The sequence below is a fragment of the Rhea americana genome, unplaced genomic scaffold (genome assembly GCF_003343005.1).
Source record: "Rhea americana isolate MKP2758 unplaced genomic scaffold, rheAme1 scaffold_159, whole genome shotgun sequence".
Classification (NCBI taxonomy): domain Eukaryota; kingdom Metazoa; phylum Chordata; class Aves; order Rheiformes; family Rheidae; genus Rhea; species Rhea americana.
In genome coordinates this window covers 108080-129157 of record NW_028185694.1, presented here as the reverse complement: position 1 = coordinate 129157, position 21078 = coordinate 108080, and the positions used below count along the sequence as shown (strand labels likewise).

General features: G+C 33.9%; 1 protein-coding gene across 1 annotated transcript in view; it reads right to left on the bottom strand.

Moving 5' to 3' along the window:
* Window positions 1–21078, bottom strand: part of NBAS (NBAS subunit of NRZ tethering complex) — a 173755-nt gene that overhangs the window by 93998 nt on the left and 58679 nt on the right. Inside the window, exons 33-38 of the mRNA XM_085299977.1 lie at window positions 13590–13703; window positions 11602–11759; window positions 9842–9940; window positions 3818–3985; window positions 3018–3131; window positions 2648–2771 (exon numbers count right to left, since the gene is read on the bottom strand). Of these exons, the coding sequence (XP_085156103.1) occupies window positions 2648–2771; window positions 3018–3131; window positions 3818–3985; window positions 9842–9940; window positions 11602–11759; window positions 13590–13703 (777 nt within the window). The remainder of the gene's footprint in view (window positions 1–2647; window positions 2772–3017; window positions 3132–3817; window positions 3986–9841; window positions 9941–11601; window positions 11760–13589; window positions 13704–21078) is intronic.

Sequence of the window (21078 nt, the reverse complement as noted above, 5' to 3'; positions counted from 1 at the left end):
TATATATTGCAAAGCTTCACATAGAAATCCTTTAACTATATCATGGACAATTAAATCTAGATTGCGTATCAAACTGATGAGGTACGAACAGACTATAAATAACCTGATTTAAGTTCAATGTCAATGAAAAGGTGTCACAGGCTAGAATGGGTTCATTTAGTAGTAACATAAAGGCAATAAAAAGAGAGATTTCCTTCCATCCCTGTAACATCAGCTTAGATGAGCTTAAATAAATTTAGAAAGCAAGCAGTTGGGAAAATGAACTGCAGTTGTTATGAACAGACTTTAAGCAGAAAGGATGGACAAACTGCACTCTGTGTGTGCTAGGTTTGGCTTTCCACTTCTGCTTTTCTGCCACTAGGTGAGCAGGGGGAAAAAARGCAAAAACCCCACATCTACCAAAAATTGTGAATATAATGCTTAAAGCCAGATTAGCTAGTCTCTTTCAGGACATTTACACCTCAAGTGAAACTGGACAAAAGCTAAACAAACAAAACCGCTCCAAACAATAAACTCCCAACACAACCATTTCCTGCCAGGTACTGCAGTCAGAAATACCAGCCCATGGACACAGGAGAAATGAATACATCAATAAAGAACAATGATTCTAACCATAGGAAGATTTACTTCTAGTAAAACTGACCCCCAAATTATCTGCTTTTCCTCCACAACAATGTGATGATTCTGTTGTCTACTGTTAATTCTGTCTTCTCTAAATGGACAAACTGCCAGGAGGCAAACAGAAGAACTAACGCACAGATAAAGCGAGCGCCTGTGGTCTGTCAGTTGGTAACAGGGCCTCTGCTTTAGGCAGCATTTCCTTCTGAACTGAAACAAAATTTCACCATGCTTGCTATTAAAGTTCCAACAAACAATTATAGAATAGTGCCTGGCATTAAACTCTTAAGATTAGATGTCAGGGGAGTGGTGAACATAGATTATTAATTTTAAGAACTCCTTCAAAATTCTTAGAAAACCTGGACCAGAAACTGCATAGGGAATTGCGAGCATATCAGGAGAAGTTAAAAAAAAAAAAAAAAAACTCACATGCTTCTTTAGTGTATTTTTTTTCATTATTATTATTTCTAATCACTAAAAGCCCTGTTCTAGGAGCCTAGCTCTTTGCTTCTTTTAAAGAAATCTCGTATAGCAATATTCCCCTCACACACAAATCACTCCCAAGGGCATGCTGGCAAGGGACCTGCATAATTTAGACACATACACACACAAACACACTGTGAATTCTTTGTTCTAAAGGATGAATTATCAAAGGCTTGAATGATCACCTACAATTTTCAGATTATCATTAAACTGCCATCAGACTGAAGTGGATTTAAATGCTGGCCCTCAGCCAGATACAAGAAGCAAATTTTTATGTGAAAAGCCATCACAGAGATTGTCTAGATGGCAACACATTCCAGTTGCTGCAAACATAAACCCATCCATCAGAATCTATGCTTCAAATAGCTCTTAGCAACAGTTTTTTGCTAGTGCCAGCTTGTTTCTGCTACATTCAAAATACCTGGATGCTGTCCAAGTAAAGATAACAGGCTTCTGGAAATATCTAATACTAAAATCTTTATGAAGAAGTTAGCAAAATCTGTATTTTCTACTCTGAACACAGACTAAGTTACTTTTATACATTCTAACAACCATCTTTAGGCTTTGCAAAAAAAAATTGGGATGAGGGACTGAAGAATCTATAAGAACCTCATTTTCTCCCTTTCTCTGAAAAATTAATGACTGCAAAACCTCAGAAATACGTAATAAATTGTGAGTTCTCTTCCAAAGTACCATCCCTAACCTGACAATTGCCCAGCTAGTAAACATTTATCTTCACTCTTCAGAGAGCAATCATTACAGGCAGCAAAATGCCAATACAAGGCCAAAAGACAGTATGATTTTGTTCATGCTCTTCTTTAGAGGTCAAGCCCAAGGAGTAAAATGTGTAGCTATATTCCTTCAAAAGACACAAACAACATGTAAATATTTAAATAGCTCATTTTCTAAACCAGCAGGAGACAGCTAAAGTAAAGACAAACAATTGTAGTTAAAAAAATAAAAAGGAAATCATTTCATTTTTAATAAATTAAGTATAACCTATGAAATCTAAAAATTTCAAAAGAAGCAAAAGGGCCTTATGAATTCCAAAAATTGTAGATGAGCAATAAGCAGCAGATAAAATGTTGAAAAATTTCACAATGCTAAAGTTGTATAAAAAAAGACATAGAATCTGAACAAATGAATGCACAGACATACAAGAAAGATTAACAATGGTTTGCAAATTTCTATTCAATTATCTCTATACATGGCCGTATTCAAAATCCTTAGATCACTTTTTACCCACAAAAAGTTCATATCCTCGTCAGCCTCCAAATGACAGCACCTGCTTCTATTAAGCCAACTTGAACATTTTAAATTTTCGTAGTCTTTACTGAGCAACACCTTTTAAAAATATCTCTTTTCTCAGAAACTTTGCAGCTATTTTTATCAAGACTATCGACATGAAAATTTGAACCATGACACAGCTAGTACAAAATATCAGGACACTACCCCAGAATATTACATGCAATTCCACGTATTTAATTTCATGCATACCTTCTCCAATATATAATAAATACTTAAGTGCATACACACATATCYATACCTTCTGTAGTTGGAAGTAAGTCTTTTCCTTCACTCTTCGTTTCTGTCAGTTTCTCTGTTCTCAGTAAGACTTCTGCAAAACTTTCCAAAGAATTGTTCTGATATGTGCCATAGCTTACTTCACACTAAAAGTAAAATAAGATAACTAAATGACACGTGCCCACTACATAGTGCAACTCTATTTGGTTCATTTGCATCATATACAATTATCGGCCTGAGTTCCTGYACTGGCTTTCCTTTCTGTTTAACTCAGATGTTCTTCTATTATTGCACAAGATTTCAAATCCTTATTTAGTCACCAATAACCCAAATCAAAATTGTTACTTAGTTATAAATAACAAAAAATTCAGACCTCTATAATAGAGACTTACTTCAGCAACATATGGCTCAGTAATGAGAGACTCATAAAATGGATGACAGCCTTGCTTTTCAACAGTGGCATTTTCTCCAGACCCACTTTTCAATACATCTCCAAATTCTTGACCCTAGTGGGGGGAAAAAAATGTAGGTGAGCTCAACTGTAACAAAAGCTTAAAAAAAATTATATATATATATATATATAGAGAGAGTGTATGTCTATGTGTATATATGTGTATACAGACACACACAGACACACAAAAATAAATGCTGTATGGAAGGGAAACAACTGTAAATGAAAATACCATTGAATTCAGTGGGGATGACAGGAATCTTCCTACATAAAAAAAATGCTGAATCAGGTCCAGTATTTTAAGAAAAGAAGAATCATCCTCAAAAGTAGTGTGAGAGAAATTGACATTGTGAACATTATATAAAATCCACTGAAACAGAGAAAGTAAGAAAAGGGGAATTGAAAGGGAACAGCTTTGGAAATAAAATGACACTATTCAAGAGTGAAGTTCACTGGATTTTACTCCCTGAATGCTCTGAAGTTTTGCCAAATTTCAACTATGCCTTCTATCACTAAGCTAAAAAAGCAAGAGAAAACAGATTAACAACAAGAAAAGGAAACAGCTTATAGATCTATTCTTTCACTGAGTTTTGCCCACAAACAATCTGTTGATGTCTCAGCTCTGTTTACCCATTTGTGGTCTTCAGTTATCAGTTAGCAAAGAAGGAGTCCTGCCTTATTCACTATACTAATATATTAGTGAATGTGCAAACATTTGGAAACATGTCAGTAACCCCTTACATGTAACGGTCGAAGGTAAGTTAGTGATCTCTTCCACCACTGCCCATCACTGACAGCATGCAGCATGGCTTTTGTAGTCATAGTTGTGTTAGATAACACCTTCATGGTTTTTGATGTTGTCCAGTACAACAAATCAGCAGATTGGCTAGAGGAAACGGTGGTTTCGTCCTGTGAGCATATCCAACACACAATAGCAAATGTTAGACTCATGCTTTAATTAGRCTAGTGACCTAAAGCCGAACACATCAGAACTCAGGCACGCCGTGTTAATAACTTATTTTAATGCTCACTGATTTAAGCAACAGCTGTTGTGTAAAAACAAAAGGAATTAAAAGCGACATGGGAGTTTTCAATCTAAAGGGAGTAACGATCASTAGAACATTTTGCCCCTTATTAAATTACAGTCTCATGATATCAGCTGTTTATATTTCCAACCTTTATAATGATACAGTTTGACATAGTTGTTTAAYGGTTCTATTAAAACACTGATTTCTCTACAAATGAGGCAATGACATGCTAAAGTTACTTAATAATTGAAGATAGTCAGTAGTAGAGMTAACCTTATGTTAGTACAGAGGAAGACTCAACTAAGTTGCCTGGAATTTTCAGTAGAGGAAGTGGTAAAGAAATGTAAATACCTCTAGACCAAGTGAAAAAGTATCGTCAAAATTTCAAATATTGTARTCAGCACTTATGAGACACTGAATATAGCAAAATTAACAGACTGTAAAAAAAATATTTGAGATCCCAGTCTATTTTCAAACCAAAGGTTCTTCTGCAATCTATGTATGTAAACACCCTACACAGTAAACTCACATTTAAATCTGTTCTTAAAACTCAGGGCATGTTGCACAAAAGGAGGTTTCTACACCACACCCTCCTCAAGGAAAGCACTCAAATAATACCAAAACATCCATGGGAGCTGATCTGTGGTATCTAACTACTCAAGTCCTAAAAGGCTTGTATCAGTTGCATGTTTTTACAAAGCTCACATGTTCAAACATAAATATACAACTAGCATACTAATGTAAATGCACTGTCTTCAGTAGAAACAGAAAATATAAATGTTCCCCCCCATACRTTAAACTTTGACGGTTGCATCCTCAACTTTTTTCCTCCAACAATACTGTTACTCATTTACCCGTACAATAGAGTTTTCTCTTTTAATACCCTTTACCAGTGTAACTAATAAATGAACACGAGTTCTTAGATTACATCTTATTAACTCATGACAAAGTTCCAGACATTAGAGCAAAATGATCCTAAGTTATGTTAGAGGGAATTATGCCCCACCATAACATCAGTGACAAAACATCAGTTAACTTCAGTGAGGTAGAWTTTTTCTGCARAAAGAGAGAAAAAAAGAAAAGCAGAAGAAAAACTTACTTTCAGTATGTTTTATTGTATTAATCAGTAATATATTGCCTCAAGTTGATTAAAATGGGAGTCCCACTTTAGCTCGCTCTTTTTAGCGAGGCATCAACATTGTCTTTTTAATGTTTTCTGAAATGATATTGTGCACTTCACAGATATATAGCACCACAAGGAGATAGCATTATAAATGATACCCATCACATTTCTCATGAATTATGTATTTAGAGTTTGTTTGTTGGAAAAGATCTTAAAGAACAACTTCACAACAATTTCTTCTCCATTCTGGTYTGATTCTCTGTTATAACAAAGGACTTGCTACCATCAAGCTTTGGAAAACAAATTTAACTAGTCTCTTTTATACAAGTATCCACATACATTCTACATTTGTATTTTGTTTCCTGGAATTTTGTTTTCTCTTTCTAAATATTTACAACAGCTAATGCATCTGGCTAATGGAAAACTCCAGTCCTGCAAAAATAAAACAGACCCTTGATGAGCAGCTAAGGGAAAAGATTCAGCTCAGTATTATAATACTAAAAGTTAGGTATCATTAGGTGTGTAAGTTCTTACCATGCATTATCTTGTCAATGGAGCRTAGAAAGTAACCCAGCCTGAACTAACAATGGATTTGATTCAGCTGCTTAAACAGAGGCATTGATGACTGTGATATACAGAGGCATTTGRGACATCTGCATAAGGCCAGCAGATCTGACAGAGGACCTATAACCTGTGGGCTAGTAGCTGAAGGCCAGGTGCATACCTTTGAGCACTTCAAATTGTTCTGAATATCTACAATCAGGTAACTGAATCAAGAACCTAATGGCTGGTTAACTGAATTATTATCTATGCACCACTGGCTATGTCTCTACTGATTACAATAGGAATTTAAGCACCTCATGCATACAGACTTCTACATTGAGATGTTCTGCTCTTCAGCATAAGACTTCAGTGACACTGAAAATGAACTTCTTGCAAGAACATGATTMCTTCAGGAATGATAGCTGTCTCTTTCTGTGAGAAGAATTCTAATTTAGTTGGTACAGAGTTAAATTTACTAAATCACAAAATACAGTTTCATTTAATTAAAAAAATTAAAATAAGACAAAGGATTAATTGAAATGGCAATGAAAGCATTATTTTTGCCCTGAAGTTCCAAAGATTCCAAGTTGAAGATTTTTCAGTGCATTTTATATAAATACAACATTCCCCACTCATTTCTAAGCAGCAGTGATAAAGATGCATGATTTAYCAATCTAATTTATGCATATTTTTAAAAGATCTGGTCTTTTCTCAGATCTAGCGCTTGGGACAAACAGCAGCAAAAGACAACACTAATGCTCTGCTAGTAGGAGCTTAATTCTTTTTTAGCAATACCTGAAGACAACCATTCATCTAATTTTTTTTGAGAAATGTCTTCAAATTACATATGCACTCTTATCATCAAATAGTTTTGATTCCYCCTCACTCCACAAGAAGAGTAGCAGGATTCTTCAAATCCAAATTCCTCTTGTGCTAATGTGCAACTGCACAGTAATTACATTTACACATTCAGACATGCAAAAGAGAATGATTTTATTTACAATAGAAGTAATGCATGTTTTAAGTATTAAGTAGATTAAGCATAAAGTCAGCGATCATTTACAAGGCAAGAATTACTGTGATTATTGTTTCTACATAGCACAGCATCTTGTGGCTAAGCATTATAATCTAATAATGTTAGCAATAATATTCCGAAATGCTCTTCATGAATCAAGACCTTAATTTGTTCACTGAGATACTTTTTCTGAGCAGCATAAGAGTAGTTGCTGAGGTAATTACAGCATACTATTAAGAGAACAAAGGGTGGAGAAGGAGGAAGTTTATTAAGCAAAATCGCCTGTTATGTTGGAACTGCTGTAACTTCCAGAGGATAATTTCTCCAATGGATTCCTTGAGTTCAATGAGCAGTGACAAGCCAGGCACTTAAGTAATGAAGCACATCCTGGTGCAAATGMAAATGCATTAGTTCTTACAACGTAATTATATGTACTTTTATCACAGCAAACTGGAGCTTCCTACAGAACAGAAAACACCAAGAACTCAGAAATATTATAYTGAAGTCAGTATGGACAACAATGTTAGCAGATACATTTGTATGCAATTTGTGACATAAGTAACCAGCTTCTATCAAGATTTCTGAAAGTTACCTTGGGRGGGGAGGAGGAAGTTTGAGGAGAAATTTAAAACAATAACAAATTAACTTCAGACATTCATAAGGAGTTCTTCCTCACTATCGAGAGGAGAGTGTTTGAAAAGTATGATCAGTTGTTGATGTGGGCTCGTATCATGAAAAAAGAGATAGTGGCAACTGAACCATTCAATATTAGATAAACTTAGAAGAGTTAGGAAAGGGTCACAGAAGCTTTGAAATATTAATATATTTACAAATAGGTATTTTTAATGTAACAGAAAAAGGGAAGCACAAAAAGACATGYACGCTAGAAAAGGCTTAGTCATGTCAAAATCATGAATACTATGTTCAGAGTACCAATTTGAAAGGGTATGAAAAAGTGAGGAAGAAAAATATTTGTCATGGCCTTGAGAAAAGGATGCTACAAGTTAATTGGGGCATTAGTAAAATTAGTTAATTGGGGCAAAGGAATGAGAGGGCAACAAATCTTATTTTATTTTTTCCTTGAAAAAAATAAAATTTTGTGTAAGGGAAAGGTGAAGCATCAGGTATTAAGCGCAACTATTGGGACTGCAGTCAGGGGATTCAATCAAGTCAGAAAAGCAGCTATTGAATATATTCCTTTTCTAACATTCAGATATTTATAACAAAGGTAGGGCTATACAGTAGCACAGTATTTTTCGATATATTTTATCCTGTATCACTGCAAGATACTGCAAGAAATAAGAAGSTAGAAATCCCAATTTAAATTAACTGCAAGAGGACAAAAAGTTAGAATTAAYGAATATACAGAGCTCTCTTCAGAATATTGCATCATGAAATACAAACTAGCAAGAAAGTTGTATTAGACAAAAAACAAACAAATAAAAAAATCCTCAATGAAGCAAAATACAAATCTGCCAGGTCAACTGTCTGCCTACTTCCAATTCCAGAAAATCAGCTACAATGGAGAGAAAAAAAAATAAATGAAAAAAAAAAGAAGTAAAAGTGGATAATTTTATACATGCAAATTTCCCAGCATAGTTAAAATTGCTTCAGTTATCCAAACTGAATGGGAAATGAAGTAYCAGTGAGTTTACTCAAGTCTAATGAGTACTAATGCTTAGCTCAGCTTAGCTGTTTCTGAACTAATTTATATGCATGCATATTCTTCTCTTACAACATACATATAGTCAATAGGACTACAGCATATGAAAGATGATAAATGACAGATTTGTTATACAAAATTAGAATATTGTAATTGTACTCATCAGCACCAACATTATCAAACATCTCCAAAATTTAATTAACCTTCATTTAATAAGAGTAATTTATTTACCAATTTCTAGACTAAAAAAAGTATATATGCCCATGAACACATTTCTTCTTCACAGAAATTATTCTAGTAAGTTAAATGTCTAGCTCACTCCTAAATATTAGTTTCAGTATTATTTTATTTTACTCTCCATTTTATTTACATATAAAAAATTATAGGCTCCCATTCCAGTAACATGTATGCGGCACTTGTTTAGCTACCTATTAAACATATYAAAGGCAAAAACTAACTTGTATCTCCAGTTATCACTAGTGAACATTCCCAGAGGTAAAAGACATTAAGTGGAACTGCAATTCAGACATATTTGTCTCAAAAAAAATGGACTATACAATATGAAGCACYTTCTTTCTTTCTTTCTCTACTTTTTCCCTTCTTGCTTCAGTTCTTTTTTTGGTTGGTTGGCTGGTTTTCTTTTAAAATATGTTTATGCCTACAGAAATAAAGGAGTTTAATTTACATGAAAATCTTCCCCTCCYACCAAAGGAAGTTTTTTAAACAAACTTATAATATAGTACTCTCTGAAGAGGCTGAAAAAGATCTTTACTCCTTTCATAAACAGGCAGTTACTTCTTCTTTAAACAGAAAAGTACTTCCCTGTTTTGTTAACAATATAATCATGAAAAGTATAAAGAATAATAAGAGGCCTTCTTTTGCTCCTCTGCCTGTAAAGCAGTTAGATTAGATGTTCCTGTCTACACATGTGAGCTAATAAAAATATTTTCAGGCAATATCTAAAAATTAAAAAATGCACAGAAAAAAGGGGAAAAGATTAATTCAAAAGAGTGTTGAATTAAACATGTAGCCCAGGTTTATTTTATTTTATTTTTGCCTTGTTATAGGAASAGATCAAAAAAAATTAAACTAATATTAATGTATCTTATTATTTTAGATTTTGTTGCACTTTCCCCTTCACCTGTCTCTAGGTTTGTATTTTGTCTATGGTGCTGAGATTGCCTAGAAATAACTATTCAAGACCACAACAGACGATGCAAATATAAGTATACAAGCAAAAACTTGGACTTCAAAAACATCTACCAATTTGTGTTCTTAGATTGTTTTCACTTGGTCTTGTAAACAGGCAAATGTTGCTAAGCCTCAAATTCAATTCTTCATCACAATACAAAATAAAATCATCAGTATTTTAAAGACTATCTTTAAARCTTACCTCAGTATCCTTACTGATCAATGATGAAGGTCCTGAGATATTTATATTCTCACCTCCTTCTGAAGGAAGTAACTGATAATTCATTGCCTGATAAAGAATCTATAAAGACAGAATAAATATAATCTCCATCAATCAAATAAATGAGATATAAGAATTATAACTCTGATGTAACCAGAAAGCGAGTAACTTGGAATGCTAAAGCTTCCACAGGAAAATAAGGCGGGTGGGAGAAGGCTGTGGGGGAGGAAGGAAGAAGAAACCAACACACGCATACATACATTTCACATCCTCTTACTATTGTAGCCTCTAGGCAAAATGACCTTTTTTTCCATGTGATTTTGTGCAGTATTGGTAAGTGAAAGTTTCACTCTCAAGCTTTATGAAGACAAGATAATCTTTTTCTCTGAAGACATGGGACATGATACAACAGTGCCAGAGCAGCTGCACTGCATACCAACAAACAAAAAAGGAAAACTTTGGAAGGAATGAGTAAGCAATATAAACACAGAATTGACAAAGTCTAACAAATTTGGGTTTATATAGTGCCATAAGTTTATTTGACTTCAAATTCTAATTCCAAGTATAAGGTCTTAAGGGGAAAGATAAGCTTCTTTTTTTATTTCTATATTAAATAATTCTCAATCTTACAAAGACTCGACTTGTATTTAAGCTTGTGTTGCACCTATTCCTCTCCAATTTGAATATCTTTCATGACAACAAAATAAATAAGTAGCYTGCAGGAGCTAGATTTTATTTTAAGACCTTTGTAGCACTTTATTCTGATGTCATTCTATTATTGAAGCCATTTAGCTGCACAGACTGTTTTCATATCATGTTTCCTATTTTTCTCATACATACTACCGCACAAGTACTTTTGCAAAGAAAACGGACGTGCACTTATAGTTACCTTATTAGCATGTATATGTATCTATTGCTCCCCTCTTCCTTCTACTCTTCAAGAGACACAAAATATGAGCTAATTAACAGCTATTCTTAGAAAGTAATAGAATATGGGCCAAATCAGAGTTAAAGTGAAAAAAAAAAATAACCTTTGGACAATGTGCATTACTGCAGTGCAGTTTCAACTAAAACCTTTCAAAAGATCTTCTGTGCCAAGACATATCTTTAATTTGCATAGCTACATGTGCTCACATATACATATGACCAATTGGGTGCCTATGAACCCAATCCTGCTAAGAAATCGGTCACTCACTGCAAATTTAATAAGAGGATTTATATCCAAGTCTTTATTATTTTCACTAACACCACTACATCGTTGAAATCAGTAAGGAAGAAAACTTACCACACATTTGATAGAGATCATAAAAATATAATTATAAACATTTAATGGACACGTATGAGGACACTTAACAGAAGTTACACTATAAGGTATAAAAACTGGATAGAATCTGACAGAAAAGAATATTAGAAAAAAGTGTTTAACTGCATTTGCCAATAAAATGTTAATCAGACATTCTGTGAAGACACTAGAAATATTAAGTACTTAAGATCTAAAATTCAACTTCATTTTTACTTGAGAAGCCTACTCATCATAGAGAAACAGCTTTGAGAGACCTTATTGGTTGCAATTCAACAGAGAAAGTAAAAACATACACTAGAATAAATGTAACCTTGTTAAAGGAGGTAGGGGAAAAGAAAAGAGAAGAACTTAAAGGCACAAACTTAAAAATGAACAATGAAATCTCCTCTATTACCTTGGTAAGCACTGAACTTTCATGAAAAGTTTTAGAAACACATACCTGAGTTTGCAATGACCTGCTCACTCCCAGTAATGTCTCTATGGCACTTGGGGGACAGTGCGTCAGTGCAAAAGCCATGAGCTCCTGGCACATACCCAAGTCATGGTAGCCTTCTGATTGACCAAGTTGACTGCATACTTCCCAGCTTTTAGAGTAACCTACAGGAGAACATAAAATTTGCTTCTGAGGTTGGTAAGCTTTGCAAATGATAGGCAGATGCTCCATAACTCTTGCACGGCATGGGCTATTCCTGCTAACACTTAACATCCCCTGAGAAAGGTACACTCCATAAAACAAACACAACTCAACCTCACACTGATTTAGTATCTACAAGATTCATTATCAGAGTGTAGATATTAGTCCAGCTGACATCTGTAAGCACACTACATACACATTATGGGTATCTTACTGCAATATGAAAATTAGAATTTACTTCTTCAGAGTTTACTGTTAAACACATCACTGTAATGACTGTAAAAATATCACTTCATATTTTCCAATAAATTCTATTCATCTCAGGTTTTCTGCCTCAAGATTGAGAAGAAACCCAGAGGAACAACTCCTATCTTCCCTTCCATCTTGACATGCATACATGTCACTTACTTCCACTCACATGCTTAAATATACAACTTGTATATATACACGTGTGTATATATATATATATATATATCMCAAATATTTTAAAGGYCTTTGATGAAAAATTAAAGATCTAAAAGACCAACACATTCTTATTAACTGCCATCACACACTTTTGCCTTCTCAAGAACAGGAACAGAAAATGAATGAGAAACCATGGTTCCCAGAAGCATGCAGAAAAGCTCTCTAAGGCTGTAAGTCTAACAGTCATGGTAACTACTTGATGGCATATAAGGTTTGCTATATACATTTCCTCTGCATATTTGCATATTACATGCAACAGGAACATCTGCATGTGTTTGTCTTGCAACAGAAGTATCACAAAGAGCTAGGATCCAATCTTCCCACAGTAGGAAAACATTACAGGAATCTGCAAGGCTCTTCTCCTCAACTCCTATCCATCACAAGCACCTTTTATCAGAAAGCCAAGAAGTTTAGGTATTGGATATCCCAAACGTACCAAGCAAGAGTCTCTCCAAAACTCTTGGGCAAAATTAGGTTCAGCTTAAAAATACCTGATCTGCTTCTTTTCATGTGTACACTTACTAAGAAAAAAAGCCAGCACTTACTACTACAGTATATAGTATCATTTTAAGATGGAAAACTAAACTAATACAAGACTGTTGCCCAACTGGCTAACAAAATTACATTTCTCAAAATTTCTTATATTTCCAGAGACAAAGAAGTGGAAGAGCAATCCTACAGAAAAAATTTACATGTGATTCAACTTTTTCAAGTTAGAACACAGTTTAAGTAGGTTATTTAGTTTAGTTCCATAGTTTCCATAGTTTTATAGAGAATATCAGCTATAAGAAATAGTATAATGAGTAAGTGTGCACCAACATAGATGTTTAATCTCAATGGTGTTTCACATGAACATTCATCAACAAAAAAGTGATATTAGAACATAGCAAATTAAGGATTTAAACAGTAAGACAAATTAAATATTTCCTCCATTTCCTTTTTCCACCTTACTGAGTAATTTACATGAAAAAAGCATTGATGAGATAGCTAAGAATTAAATCCCTGGTGGGACAGATTTATGAACTTCTGCCATGAAAAACAAAGGATCATCTGAATTGCAATGTGCAATTTCTGTTGAGAGTTCTCAGGGAACTAAACTGACTTACAGAGGAGAACATTCTTCCAGAAGGCACCAAGGCTTATACATTTTTTATTTTAGGACTTACACAGGAACTGTCATATTTCATACCATTTGTCTTGCATAGTTCATACGCTGACTTTCTATTGTTACTGTAGATTGGACAATTCCATATTTTACAGCCAGCAGAATCTCAGCAGACTCATCAGATTTCCACCACTATCACACCAGCCCCATTTATTTACTTCACCTGCAGCCATGAGCTCTTGGCAGTGCATGCTAGCTGCTTTGTAGTCCTGGAAACTGAGAGCTTGTTCTGCTAACAGGATTAAAACTTGACCTTTTCTTTCCATTTGGTCATCTCCTGTAAGAAAAATTGAACATTTTTATTAGGTATTAGGAAGTAATACTAAATTTAAGTTCACTACTGTATTTCATAAAACTATGCCACACCATGAAAAGACTCACATTGTAGAAATACAATTACCTATTTTTTTCATGAAGGAAACAATAAAAAGCTACCTTTTTAAAAGCATTGGCTTCATAGCTAGCTAAAGAATCTGCATAGTATATTATGTCTAGGTTAAAAAAAGAATTTGAAAAACAGTCACTCATGTGATGGCCATGATGGAAATAGATCAAAACTGGTATTAAAGTTAAAAGACATATAAATCCAAATACTGACAAAAATAATTACATCTTCTGTGAACTGTAATGGAAAAAGAATTTGAAAATTTATGTTTTGTTACAGTATACAAAGCCTTCAATTTAAATAACCACTTCATGGAGCCAAGTGATTCACGAGAAGTGGAAGACAGCTATTAACTACTCCACTAAATTCAGAGAGTAGAATCAAGAGTTTCACATCAAACATGCACCTTGATCACTAGATCTTCTGCATGGCGCCTCTTTGCCCGACTATAAAGTAAAAAAAATAAAATAAAACTAAAAAACAAAACAAACAAACAGCACACTTCAGATATAATAAAACTCTTCTGATTAAAGTTGCATCAAGAATCTCTGTAAAAAATGTCCTGATCTGCATTTTAAGAGACCAGTATCTGCAGATGAAAAATCTTATCAGAATATTTCCTAATGCCAGATGACTCAGTACAATTTCTGACTGTGCAGGAGATATAACAGGTTTTTTTTACTCATCACTATTTTTTTTTCTATTCAATCACTTTACTGTGAGCATACTTAAAATAATTTAAAGAGACAAAGAGCTCTTAACATCTGCATTGCTGCTTCTGATTTAATATGCTCTCTACCAACCTTTCAAGAAGCCTGAAGTATAACATTTTTTGTTGAAGTCTTCAGGAGCCACAGTGTGTTAAAYTGTGTCTCACTAGGCAAGAACAGATCATACAGTGTGGGGAACAAAGCAAGCAAGCAAACAAAAAACTCCACCAACCATACACATGCCCACTGAAGAATTTATAAGATTTTATAAACAACAACAAAAGACCTTGAAATACATGTATAACAGTTTTTTTTTATTATTATTATAGTTGTGCAGATTGTCTTTGGGGTAAAGCACATGTAAGCACCCTTGTAATATTTCTCCACATTTTATCTTTCTCCAGAAAGTAAGGAGATTATGAATATTTATTATGGACAATTCTCTTCCTTTTCAAAGCTTTACCAGAAACTTATCTCTTATCATTTTCCAATTAAGAATGAACACAACAGAATCAAAGAATCATTAAGCCAGCTGGTCCAGCCTTATGCTCAAAAGTTTGATTATGCCCATGCACTCTTTGGAAAGGTGATTAAACATACACAGGAAAAATAAGCCCATGCTATTTACTTTAATTTAGGAGGGAAGGAGAGCAAGAAACTAATAATAAAAAAAAGGGGGGATTTTTAAATGTATACTTCTTGACAATGTCCTTCCCTCTCCATTATTAAAACTAAATTTTAAGGAGTCACTGCTGATGTAGTCATTTGAAAAGGGCACTGGTTTATGAAACTATATTACTACAACTTCTGAAATACAAATATTTCAAAAAGTTAGACAGATGTGGATCTGTCCACATAGTTTGGCTTACTATCATTCTATCTTTGGCCTCTCACCCTACTACCATCAATGCCCATACCAACAGCCCTAGGATCTTGTGAACTAGCTACAGCTAAGGACCTTATGCTGCAAAACATATCACTTGTGATGTTTTATTTGCTGGAATCTGGGAATTTTTTCATCCAGACAACAGCAATTAGAGACAGAAAGGTGTTTCCATCTGCAAAAGTTAAATTTAAACTGGCATTTCRTAAGCAAGACATTTGTAGTTCTCACTCACCATTAATACCTGTGGAGAGATTTGTCTAAGTGACAGACAAATAGAAGGCAAATAGACTAATCAAATTGTTTTTATCCAGATTTCAACTAGGGAAAATAATCATAGATATTTATTATTATTTAAAAACACTGGGATTGGACAGAAGAGAGGAGGAACTCTTTGAGCAAGGAACTTTTTTTTTCCCCTTCTGTAATTGCATTTAAGCAGTCATATGTTGACTAATCTGTCCATTCCCACTCCCCTCTCCACCCTCATCTTTTTTGGCTAATTAAGTTTGATGCAGTAGGACAGACCTTTGTATGTTTTACAAAAGTGCAAGCATAAAATATATGGATCCTTCTCCTTCTATTCTATGGCAATACTTTTAATCTTATCTTCATTCTTCTCTCATTTAAACTGCCATTATCTTGATACATACTTCCATGCCACAGAAGGACTATCAACTCCAACATGACTAGTGAACTCCCTGCAACACACAATCAGAGCCTTTTCTCATGTGGCTCTCATTGCCTGAATAGTGCAGTCACTTTTATTTTAGTGCACTAAAGTATCATCTACTGCAGATTAGCAGCACATTCTTATTCCTACATTCAGACACAAAAAAATTTACTGCTGCAGCTTCATGGCTTCTCCTTTGAAGAGATTTTTAATAATAAATTCTTACAAAAGTGAAATAGCTTTCTAATTCTAAATTGCTTCCCTGCCATTTTGTCAGATACCTAAGCTTTAAAAACAAAAAAGGTTTACTGAGAAAAAAAGTTAAAATGATAATCTTATTTTATCACACAAATCTATACTAACCTTCAATATTACTGTTTGACATCCAGATTCAAATAAATCAAGTTCAGAACCAGAAAGGATRGATTAGTTTGTTTCCTTTGCGTTATCTGTGAAATTGTGAGTATGTGCATGTGCAAGTAAGTGATTTGTTCAGCTCCTTAGGACCACTGCTTCCTTTCATCATGAGAGATGTATTTCTATTCTAAGGATTACTCTACTCAGTAAGATTTAAGAGAGTCTCCAGGCTTCCCCTCCCTCCTCACTATATTCTCCTATCTGAAGGCTAAATGTCATAAACAAAGTTGACAGAAGCAGATATTGAATTAGGAATGACCTGGAGTCTAAGAAATGATAGGAAATCTTTTTACTTGAGAGAGAGAAAATAAGAATAAGTTRAATGCTCTAAAAATGTTTGAATTCAATTCAGGTCATAAAAAGGAAAAAGACATTTTAGGTAAAACGCACGCTGATTTTATAAGTGGGTGAAACAGAAGAAAGAACAGTACCGTCAGTGAAAACAGGTCATAAAAAYTTGAGAATCAATCAGAATAAAAACTGTACATAGAATCCAGGAATTCCATGTTAACTACCTTCATGAGACCACAGACCTTCTGTCTGGTTACTTCTATATACATCAAATTAGAAAGTCAGTACTGAGGTAGGTGAGTTTCAAAACATTAGAAATCTTGTACTTAAAAATCTGAGCACAGGTTAAACTTGCTAGAATTAACTTATGGATATTAAAATTAACTAAATTGCTATAAGAATGTTGAAAGAAAAGAGAAAAATGAATAGAAAATATTTTTAGAATGCTCAACTCAAAAACTGTCTCAATAAGGAGCAATGTTCACTAGAGCTTTGTGAACACAGAAATAATAGAGAAGATCTTTTAATTTCTGATATATAAGACTGGGTTTTTTTTACTCTTCTATTTCATAAGCAAGTGATTACTTAAAATAAAWTTTTGCATCTTTTCTTACTTAAAATAAATCTTTGCATCTTTTCTTAACTGAGTGCGGATTAAGTAAGGATCACRTGACTTGAAACACCTCCAGTTCCCTAATCAGCTACAGGTTTTCTGACTCTCATGCTAAACACATTCTCTCTTGCTCATGTTGCTTAGATGTGAAATTGAGTTAACACTTTTATGTCTGTTTTAGAGAGGCTGTGATTATTAATGGCAGTAAACTCTACATAAGCTTAATTAAGTATCACACAGCAGTTAAGAGCCCAGAACATACATCATTACCTAAATAATGTTTTATCTTCAATGAGTATGAATATAAATTCTATTACTTGCTTTCCATGCTACTGTCTAAAATAAAAGCTCYATTAAGAGAATACAGCATAAATCTGTTATAATTGTTACATAAAATTTATATTGTTAGAGATATACATAGATGTATCTGAAAATAGTTCTTTCAAAATCAGCAACTAAGTTGGGGGRAAAAGTTTGATAATAATCCCTCCAGTTAGTAGATAAAGCATTAGAAAGCAGTTTACTGGTAAATATACATGGTAGACTAAGAACAGAAGGGACTGCAAATTTGAGAACGCATAACCAGCACAGATAAGTACTGCACACAAGACAACAAACTTCTTTCACAGCAAAGATAGCTCATAAATCAGGGTAATTGTGTAAGTACTGAAAAGTAATTAGGGMCAAAAGACAACTTTCTTCCAGCAGCATATCTTTACACCATCAAGCAAATCCTTAAAAACATTTAATCCCTAGATTATTTTTCAACATCAAGACTCATTCCAATATGTCTCCATAACACCATGCCCTTTCATCATAAACTGTTAGAAATCAAGTTATCCTTTCCCAATAATTATAAAACAGCTAACAAAGGCTAGTTGTTTTAAATTGGCAAATAAGTTTTTATTTTTAATATTCACCTTAAAATAAAATATACTCATTTACAAATCTTAATCCAAATGTGTAATCTGCCCTTTTGGCAATAAAATWTAATCTACAGGATTATATTAACCTTTGTTATCCTCCTTATGGTCACCATGTCCTAAAATAACTCCTCACCATATTAAATTGTGACTCAATAAAACTCAAATTATGAGTTAAGAGATACAGAAATACCCTTTATAAATACTTTTTTTTTAATACCAACTACTAAATTTTAAGACAATCTTCATTCACAGATGAGAAATTCCATTTACAGACTACTGTTAAGATTATGCCAGCATTCCACCAAATTCTCTGTTTTTGAAGGGACTATTATTCTATGTAAATAATATATAACTTCAAATTCAGTGCAATGCTACCTATTCAAGCACTCAATTAAAGTACACACAGCAGTAACTGAGGACTGCAGGGTGAAGCCGTACAGATTTTCTTTTTACTAATAAAAATATTGTTTTTACTGACTTGATTTTTGTAAATAATGATGACAGTCATTTCCGTTGTACACTTATTAAGAGTTTTTTGACCCTCTTCTGAACACTAGTCAATGGGACAGAATGTCAAGTACAAAGGTTTTCCTGCTATATTTCCCTTTCTTAAAGAAATCTTATTCTGTAACAAAAGAAAAAAATAACATGGAAACTGACAGAGCAATATATTTATTTAGCGTAAGAGACAAGAGAAATAATGGCAAGTGTCAAAGCAGTTTTTGCTCACTGAGATACACTTTTACTACAAAAATTTCATACTTACCAGAGGAACCACTACTACCACWATTCCTAAGGTTAACCTTCTAAAGTCAGAGCCCTATACTCTCAGAATAAATATGCAATTTTTCATGTAATTAGTTTGAAAACCATTCACTTTCTTAAGTCACATCTTAAAAGGTGACAGCCAATCACACACACAAGAAAAGAAAAAATTAGGTCGTTATTTCATCATTTGCCTTTGAATCTCTCTTTAAAGCTTTCCTTTTCAATGCTGTCTAAGTAAGTTTTACAATGGTTATAAAGCTAGCACACAATCTATTACCGTATCAATGAACTCTATATAGACTCCCTAAAATTCTCTGCCTAATTTATGTTTCCTCTCATCTTTTATACCCTGGAGATAAGAGCCAGGACTCCGTTCTATGTTCAAAGGTATGTGCCAGGGCACTGTAGGTGCTGCTGCAAGACTAAAGCATTAGGATAACAATACCAGGGGAGAGGAACCACGACTTTATGCTTTTAAGCTGCATAGGAGTACTTTGGATTTTGATTTTCTTTCTCACCAAAAAAGAAGATCATCTAGATTCATAAAAGAGAAAGTAGCAACATTAGCCTAAAAAACCCTGACATATTAAGAAAAAATACTAAAATTTTTATCTGATTTTGGGGGAGGAAAGGGGGAAGCTGCTGTACATCAATCTTCACTTTTGATTCAGTATGAAGATAACTCTTTAGTTCTACAATTTTTAAATAATGAGTTATGACTCTCTCATGCTAGGTTCTTTTTCTTTCTATAGAATAGGAAACTAAATGTAACATTAACATAACTATGTAGACTGGCTCCAATCATCTAGTATGGTAGCATGCTCTCACCTCTATCACCTTTCAAGTAGCAGTGCTACACAACAGGAACATAAAGCTTTTTAGAGTCACAATGTTATTTGCTATGATTACTTTCTTTACGACCCAGTCATCTCAGGAGGTCAAACTGATTTCTGCATCTCTGTTCATAATCAACCTCACTAAATAGTTCCTTCCTTCTGTATAAACTACCATGCAATAACTGCCCTTTTACGGCTTCCTAAAAGCATAAGAGATTAATATTAAAGATTTAAAAGCTTACAAAAGAGAGAAAGAGTTAGCCAGGCATGTGTCAATGACAATTYGGGAATGTATTTATTTTATATATCACACTTCATGAAATATGAATTTCTATTTGGTTAAGTGATAAAAATTTGCAGGATAATATTTGTAGTGATATTGACGGGCTATTTTTAAAAAAATCAAAAGATCTAAAGGAAACTTTAGACAAGCAATCTAAAATATATACTGGTCACAACACATCTGAGAGTATTCCCTTCCTCTCCTCTTCCCCTTCCAAGGGTCCACTGGTGGTGTTCTAAAGATTAAAAAAGCACGACTGGAACGAGAATATAGCACAAATGGGGAAACAGGAWTTTTTTTTTTCTTCCTAAAAAAGGAAGCAAAACAATGTAAAACCCTTCCCTCAACAAGCCCTTCAATGAATGATAAATCCAGGTGAGGCCCCTCTGCTCTCCACTTCCATCCTTACGAAAAACAAAACTATCAGCATTCATATACTCAGCTTTATCCTCTACCTTCAAAAGAGCTGCTAATGCTTGAACAACCTAGAAGCAATATCAAAGATTGAGTTCAGTTCAGTAACTCTGAAAACAAAGTTGAGTTCTCTTATTTTCTCTACAAAAGTAGCAATTCAGTACAAAATAACTATTTTACTAAAGATTCAGTCCTTCAAGATGTTCAGCTCCTCAAATGAACATTCAAGCTTTCCAACACATTCTTTTTAGCACACAAAAGAGATGCACCAAGCATAGATAAAAGTCTGTCTAACAACTGAAATTTATGTATCACATTTGACTTTTTTCTCCTAACCTAGAGAGCTGTTATTAAATCAACTATCTTATTTGACAGAGGCAAAAGATCTACTGCAATTTCAGTACTACCAATTGACTGTAACACATAAAATATTCTCATCCATAACTCAAATCT